The sequence below is a fragment of the Homalodisca vitripennis genome, chromosome X (assembly GCF_021130785.1).
Source record: "Homalodisca vitripennis isolate AUS2020 chromosome X, UT_GWSS_2.1, whole genome shotgun sequence".
Lineage (NCBI taxonomy): Eukaryota > Metazoa > Arthropoda > Insecta > Hemiptera > Cicadellidae > Homalodisca > Homalodisca vitripennis.
In genome coordinates, this window is record NC_060215.1 from 107,006,046 (window position 1) to 107,015,050 (window position 9,005).

Here is a 9,005-nt window from a genome sequence, read left to right on the forward strand (position 1 = left end):
CTAAATTTACCTTTGTAAATATAAATTAGCATAAAAGTTTATATTATAATAGTTAGGATGAAGTATAAGCAAAAAGTAAAATTGTCTCATTGCAGTGCTGCTCTGTGGTGACTCAGTTTAAAACTACTCCCAGCATTTGCTTGTTGGTGGTAATGAATGTTGGAAACGGCTAAGCAATCGTGAACAATCGACTCGACCAGTTTTATAGCTGTTATTTGATAAGTGAGCGTTACTACCTCACACAGCCGATAAGCCTCGATTGTTCTGCCTGGGACTCAGTACAAGCTCCTTCCAGTTCTTATTGTGATCTCTTAATATGTCAACGTCAACAGTTGCTCCGTAAGTAATTAGACTTTTATTTACTATCTTCACAATATCATTCTTTTTAAAACTATGTGATTCTAGTGGACCTTGTTGGAACGTTTACTAGATTCTATACTAAAACTTTCCCTTGACGTTTTGTAACTTTCTACAGTGAAACTATTATTCAAAAGACTAGCATTGAAATCACCCATTAACAATAATTATTCAAAATGTTATTATTTTGTTTAATAACGTGGTCTTGATTATAATCTATAAATACTTGAAGTATCGTCTAAAGATGCTTACGGGTTGCAATAATACATAAATAAAATTAGTTACTCTCATCTCAATATAATTTGATATCTGCAAATAAAATATATGGTAATTAATTATTGGTACAAGAATTTCTGGCAAATGTTATAAACCACTCCACCATAAATCAAATCATTACAAACAATCATTAGTCGCACAGATATAAATTTTGAAATGTACATATTTCTTGAATTTAATCCAATTGGAATATATATATAAGAATTAACAGATGGGCTTATTCTAGACATTTTAACTTTAATCTATAAATTTTATTTATATCAAAGGAAGACTTTATTGATTCCTTTAAGCTCATAACATTTTTAATTTGCTCTGTTTTGTGTCCAGCAGCAGATTTGGCCATTTCAACATTTATAACTAATTTTATAAATTGTTAGTCACAATTTAATGTGGCAATGGTGAGGTGTGTTAAACCAGTAAAATATGTATATAACCTTTATAAAGCCCCACTCCTTCCGGGTATAAACTCCACTACTAATTATATATGAATAGAGATAAAGAGATTTACTTTCGAGAATATTTATATGATCAACCCAAAATTCGTCACGTATGACAAATCGCACCCCTTCCGGAATTATAGATTTTGAGTTTAAGGCATAATTTGGATCCAGGCATAATTTGTGTCAACAACCTATTGGAAGCCGTTTAGAGCACATAATTTAAGTTAAATTAAGTTTATTTTTACCTTACGTGATGTAATATTGAAAGAGTTTAAGGAGAAATTCCGTTAAATTAGCCATTAAATAGGATGGGCAACATTGGACATCTTTATTTTGCGACATTTCTCTTTTTCTATACATTCAAAATAAGAAGTCACTGGATAGGGTTTTTAATTAAAACATTTAGACTTACTCCCAAACTACCCCATTTACAGGGTTTGACATTCTTTTGGTCATACAAACATTCCCCTCAGTAGATTTTTTATGTCAATTACAAAAAAAAGTAATATGGGCGTGAGTTTCTTAAAAAACAATGTATAACTATTTTAATTAATTTTGTTTGTTTAAGAATTCTTAGTTGATCTCTTTAATAGTAGTGTATCTATGAACATGTGTTGTCCAACTTTGAACTTCTAAGCATCAGACCCTCCCTCTGCCACTCCGGACATCCCCATCTCGCCGTATCCATTCGTCAACATGACCCCTTCAGTTTCTGATGACTTACGAATACAGCGAACTATCTGGGATTTTAGTAAGCACGTATACGAACTTTTTCCAAAATTAAGTGAGTGTTCTTGAAGTGTTAAATGTGAAATAAGGTGTGTCATGTGCATGTTTTGTGTCTCAACGACGCATATCCCTTGAACCAGGCCGTAAACAGCCATGGTCTGCAATGTGACTTCTGGAATTTCCACTTTGTGGACCTCTTTAGGATCAGATTTCATTATGAGCCTCCTACTTAGTCACCGGGACTAGTATATCTATAACAAACCAGCACACTCAAAATCAGTAAATCGAAGTGAAATAAACTAATTGAATTGTTCGTATTCTACAAATACATTTTTCTTTGACACCAAGCAAATTAACAATTATTATTCTCTCGAATTTTCGATTCTCATCCTAAATATTATTCTTTCACAGCCTAGCTCTTAGTTTTACTCAATTATTTTGTGTTTTAGCTATTTACGCCAAATTTTGTCCATCACAGAACAGGATTTTTCCCAGCGATACGACGTGGATGGTAGCTAATACAGTAACTTGTAAGTAATACATCCTTAATCCATGTTAATAACGCGGTTTAAAAACTCTACCATTTTGCTACCATTCTAAAGTAGCATAGTCAGTGACGTCATCATACAGGTACTGCTATCTCGGATTTCTAATGTTCCTGCTTTTATTCAGAACATATGTTGGGCGTTGGTTCTCGTAAGCTGACTCACTACTAACAGTCTGGTATTTATAGACATTAGTTAACGACTTATTGTACTTCGTGTGTACATTTCTACGATGAGTGTTCAAATGGACATATTTTTTAATTTATTAATGTTGATTTAACATTGCAGACTTTTATTCTAATTAACTATAAGCTCTTAACACTGATTATTGTTTACTTTTATAATTATTATACAAAAGTTATAGTTTACATGTATATTATCAAACAAGTTAATTTTTTATTTGAATAAACTTTTTCTCACGATATATTATGAAACAAAATAATAATTTTTATTGCACCACGTTACTTATTGCTCTGTAAGCCCATTTCGTATAAATTTTACACGTATTGCTTCCCCATTTACACTGTTTACTTAGCTTATTACTATCGCTTTAACGACATGTTCCAGGGCGCCTAGTCACAGCCTTGACTCCACTCAATCCAGTCCATACAGTGACCTGCAGCATTACCTCTACAACCTGGTCTTTAACATGGATTACATCAACAAACACTCAGAGGGTAAGTTTTAGTGAACTGAATTAATGATTTACAAAATGAATGGAAATTTATTGTAAATCTAATTCCCTAGTAAATAATATCATTTTAATAATTAAAAATGTAACTTAAACTTTGTTATATATTTTATTATTTTTTTAACTAATTGAATAAACAATTTTATTTTTGATCTTTTTATGACATGACTTACTATTATATTATGTTTAATGACATTTTAAAATAGGAAATTCAACGTGAATAAGATAATCTATTTTAATTCATTGTTATACTGAATTAATATAAATAAAGACAAATTTAAGTACGGTTAATAAATTTGTAATTTACTATTTAATTTGGGAATTTTCCAAAGAATCAGTCTTCAATTAATATTTAGACTAAATTATGTATAATTAACGGATTAGCAACATTATGAAGCTATTAACATTTAATAAATTAAAATTATCAGTATAAACTAAATAGTTATGATAAACATATATATCTTATATTGTAGTAAAATCCGAATTTTAATATGACTGATATTTATTGTTATAGTATGATAGTGAATTCGGGGATTGAATTATTTTAAATCTGTTTTAAGCCAAATACTTTAAACATTGTTTTAGGTTTCCTATTTTCCCCATCCTCAAATTACCGTTTTTGTTATCATTATGTTCGTTTCAACTTATTATTCTACATAACAATGCCTTTCAAGCGATATCCCATTAGGCAAGATTATTAAAATCACATTTCGCCATATCTAAAACAGTTTCAACATGGCTACAGAAAAGAACAGTGTTTGTTATTTTATTCCAAAACTTAAAGTATAGATTAAACTGAAAGGCAATGCAAATGGGAAATTACTACCATATAAATGCAAAAATTAGCAGTAACATTAATTTTTGGCTTATTCAGTCAGAGTCATAACCGATAACACGTCGTCAAAACGTGCGTTGCCTAGACAATCATATTCCTGAAATATTCGTAACTCAACTTCAAGTTTAAGATCTGCATCTATGAGTTGAGGCTTAATCTGGAAACAATGGTGAATTATTCAGGCTGAATATGAGATATTCGTCAGTAGAAACCCCCTCCCCCCCCCTGTTTACTTCCCGCATTCAGTTTCACATCCAGCACCACTTACTCGTATATGTAATATAAAAGTGGTGCTGAATTTTAGATACAATCCTTATTCCAAATGAAAAAAAATGATCCACTAAACAGTTTGCATTAAAAAGTGTTTTGATTAATAGCTTTAAATAATATATTTTTTAAACTATTTTGAATATTTGAAGATTCGAACTCATGACATCTTATTTCAGGAACCCCGTATATTGGAACAGTTATAATAGATTTTTATTAGATAGTCAATAGCTTATTTAGTATGTCTAAAATGTATTTCTTGGGTATAGCAAATACCGTTCTCCTTATATAAAAATAGTGGAGAGGTTGTTTGGGACAACCTGTATGTTTTAGTAAACCTCGATTCTCCTCAGGAGGATTCACTTCTGGCTGGTTTATTCTGCCGCTAGAACCAATACTGGATACAAGAAACATCGATGTGTTATTTTAAACTGGGCTACCGCCCAGATAGACGTCCAGAACTGGCACATCGGTTAACACAAATGTATAAATAATGGTGTAACAAGGCCTAGTAGATAGGTCTGGTTTATTGCATGAGATGCCTGTCACAGTGTGTGGGTTCCTTTAATTCCAAAGGCTTTTTTAATGCCTAAACATTATGAAATGTGGTTGAAGAGGCTGGAACACAGATATCCTCCCATTATTCTAAGGTGATATGGCTGAGATTGAGCTCGTTTTCCGTTCTTATGTGATCTTGAAAGAGGCGGCTCTTAACCCCACCCAACGTTACTCGTCCTTAATATCCCATTACTAGAAGCAATGCAAACTTCATTTTAGGAAATTCATCAAGAGATTATATTGATCAATCAGTTATTTGGCACAGTAGAACATTCGACATTACAATTGTGAAAACTAAATATTAAACTAAAATACAAATAATCTGCTTTATATTAGACAGTTATCTCATGAAATATATTTAAAAGTGTTTAGTCAAGAAACATTGAAGGTCATATTTATTCCTGTAAATTATGATCGAGGGTCTCAACAATTTGAATGTATTATACGTAATCACGTTGTTCTGGATGGAAACAAACGACGTTGGGTCATAGAACTTAAAAGGCATTTTATAGAGGCTAATTGAAACTTATCAATCAAAATATTGTATCTATTATTGCCAATTTTTTGTATTGAAAATGGTCTTACGCTTTGTTTATCAAAATGAGATTAGTTAGGTCCTTTGTTACTTGGATGATCTGTGCGTTTCTCCTATCTTAAGTAATTAAAACTATGGTTGCGCTTTAGAATACAGTAACTACAGTAAAAGCGTAACACTGCAACGTATACGTTTGTTCTTTGTTATTATAAGTAAGTAGTTTTTGTAGGTTAGATTATGATTTCTGTCAGAATTAATGTGTTTTGATCCTTCGTAACTTAAACGGTTCAGCGTGATTTTTTTGTATTTCGTTTTTGTTCTTGAGTCAAGCAATAGTTGAGGTGATGCAGCATGTTTATCTCAGGGAGGATATTTTGCTAATAAGTATGTTTGACGGTAGTGCGTGTTTTCCTAGTTCAAGTAATGATTATTCTGTTGGTTGTTGTACCATGGACACTGATGTACATCAGGATGGCATTTAGCTGTTTCTGCTTCCAGTAATGCGTTTTTTAACGTTGCAGCTTGGTTGCATAATTATACGTATGGGATCCTGACAGCAGTTGGCTGCTTTCTGATACTGGTGATTGCGTGTAGTTGCTACTGTTACCGTCAACATTCGAAGAGAGTCGCAGCTCGTCGAGCTCAAACTCAGGCCAGAGTCTTTTATCACAAATTTGGTTTGTATCGCTTCATTCTTATATGCGTAATATTTAACATAGTTTTTACTAGTCACTAGTTTTTTTACATTATTTGGTATAAACAAATAGGGTTTTAAAGTTGTTATAACATGTATTTGGCGACGAAATAAATAAATATGTAAGAACATCTTAAAAAATAATAAAATATATATGTAATCTACATTGATTATGGTTTTAGGCAAGAATATTTCTCAAAGTATACGTATTTTGAATACTGAAAAATTTTCAGTTGTGTTATTTTATACTATACAATAATCCATTACAAATTGATACTCCTTGTATTTAAATATTTCAGTTGATGGAATTTATGCAAAAAAGGACGTGTTCTACACAAAAATAAATATCTTTAATATATTTAAATTACAAACAATTTTGTCTGGCTTTCCTGAATTTTATTTAATGGTTTGATTACGATATGATGGCTCTTTGCTCATATTGTTCAATTTACTTTTTACTAATAACTTTTTACTAACATATCAAGAGGGGGTGAGTCTAGTAAACGTCTTCGACTGGCCGTACGGGGATATTTGCACACTTAGATACAAGGCGCTTCTGAAGGATAATTGACTAATTAAGCGATAAGGGCTAGCCCTAAACATTACTCGACTGTAGTCACCAACCCTCGGGTGAAGGGTTATTAGTGATGAATGGGCGTGTATCGACTCAAAAGTACGCAAGCGCACGCGGAGCGGCTTTAATTCAAGGTCGTGTGGATAAATAATATTTGGCTTGAGATGGCGCAAGGAGAATTTCACTGAAAAAGTCTATCTGTTTGGTTAAAAATATTGTTTTTCGTAGATATAAGTTTGGCTTAAAAACTCGCATCGTGGCATATTCACTCAATACTCACAGTGAGTTTTAAAAGAACAGCCGACCAAAACATATCAGTTTTTAGTGTTATAAACACACCCGGTACTTATTGAAAATAAATTAACAAAATGTAATATGTACAAAAATGTATTAAAGCGGTAAAACATACTAATAACGTAAAGCATTTAAAAACGTTACGAAAAGTAATTATATTTACATATAGACGGCTTGGATATCACAAAATTTGTTAAATGAGATTTCTAAAACTGTTTTTTAATATTTAAAATTAAAATATTTCCTGTGTTATTTATATACATCAGACTACCGAATTGGTCTACATTTTAATTCACGCAAAGTACTAACAAGAAAGTTGAGCTATGAAATTAAAAAAATGTCTTTGTATTTTTAATAAACAAATTTAACATTACTATTTAAAAAGGTAACACGTTTTTATTTTAAATAAAGAAAACTAATTTAGTTAAAAACATTTAAACTGCAAGTCAATTCTTTACCACGCTTAATTTTAAAACACAATTTACTTAAATCATAAATTAATAAAAACTAGACATGTTTTTGAAACTGAAGCTTGAAGCTACAACTCAAATATAATATAACATTTTCACATAGATATCTTCTACCGTTTTCATCAGGGCCTGATTAAGAAATTGGCTAATCTAATTTTCATGCCTGTAATTTTAAGTACAGTGATACAAAAAGAGTGTTTTCTTTTTTAAAAGTTTATACAAAAATAGCTACGAATTCAGTAAAAAATATATTTCCCAAGCCCAAAATCATCGTACCACATTAAATATCAAACATTTTCAAATGGTCATTGTAATTTAGTGTAGGAAATGGTATAACACATTTAAAGTCAACAATTCAAATATTATTCTTGAACCAAGTGCTAGCTTTACACTAAACAGTGGAGGTTTTTTTATCGCCAAAAAAGTGTACGTAGCGTCATCAACAGATTTAAAGGCCTTTTTTATATGTAATGAATGTCTAAACTGGTTTCAAAGCCTTTTTCTTATTTCTATCATCTATGCTGTGATAGTAAATAATTTTATAGTTTTTTAGAGATTGTTTAGTTTGAGTTTACCATGCCTACGGATTCTAATGCCCACTCACATAATAAATAAAATTAACATTGATATTCTATAGATTTAGTTAGCTTTCTATTGTTTAATGGTGAACACATTGAGGAGTGTCAGTTTGATACTTCTTAGGATATATCCCAAAAACTTACCTGGAAGTAATACATACTACTAATTTATTCTTCTCAAAGCTAATTATAATTCACTGTTACGTTCGTCGTATTCAGAATCATATTGTGACAGTTACAACATCTCTGAATTTTTTTTTAGACTATACATGAACTTTTATAGACATTATGTTCTAGTGTAGTCTATGGGTAAGCTTATGAGGTGTAAATAAGTAATTTCCAGTATTGGTGATAATTTTATTGATGTTTCGGAAATTGGAAGATACCAATTAATGCGTCTTGTTTGAAGTTATATGTATTCATTGACAAGCATATTATTATATGATTATAATTCGCTTTTAATTCTATACAAGGATACAGCTGATAGTATGTATTGATGTTGACAGGCCCGAGACCTATCACTATTGAGATGGACTCCCAGGAGCAGCATGAATTAGAAGCTGTCAATGAAGTTCCACGTGGCCTTCATATGAGGGATGTTGATCTTTCGTAGTTCCAGATCGTCCAGCGTCTCACTAGGGGCTGTGAAAATTACTAACTGATGTTGACACGTGTTATTATTAATCACCACATTTATTACATGTGAATAAAATATAACACATGTAATAATACATAAAGTGCTTTATTTTAAATTTCCTGATAATTCATTACAATATAAGTTAGAATATTTATTTACATGTTTAAAAAAATATAGTTCTTGTTTAGCTCAAATAAATTTAAATAAAAGTAGAAATCATATATATTTAAACATACTAAATTTACAATGAATTTTTAGCGTGGAATAACGCGTTCGCCCGCACAATATCAGTAATAACATTGCCATGATACTGTTAATTTTCAAAAAAGTATATGGAGATATAAAGTTTCAAAAGATTTGAATCCGGTTTCGTTAACCACTTATATATTTTGTCCTGTTGCATCTATGGTAAGTACAGCTATGGATATATTTACCAATATTTTTGAAGTCTTAAATATGTTATGCAGTATTGCATATTCTTGTTTTAAGAAGGAATTTAGCCAGCCCATAATGTGTGTAATAAGT

General features: G+C 31.1%; 1 protein-coding gene across 1 annotated transcript; it reads left to right on the top strand.

Moving 5' to 3' along the window:
• The first annotated feature begins 216 nt into the window (after window positions 1-216).
• Window positions 217-8,518, top strand: LOC124368563. The gene is made up of 4 exons (XM_046825805.1): window positions 217-339; window positions 2,915-3,024; window positions 5,755-5,910; window positions 8,350-8,518. Exons 1-4 carry the CDS (start codon window positions 317-319, stop codon window positions 8,454-8,456), a joined length of 396 nt encoding a protein of 131 aa, XP_046681761.1. The 5' UTR covers window positions 217-316; the 3' UTR covers window positions 8,457-8,518.
• Window positions 8,519-9,005: the final 487 nt, after the last annotated feature.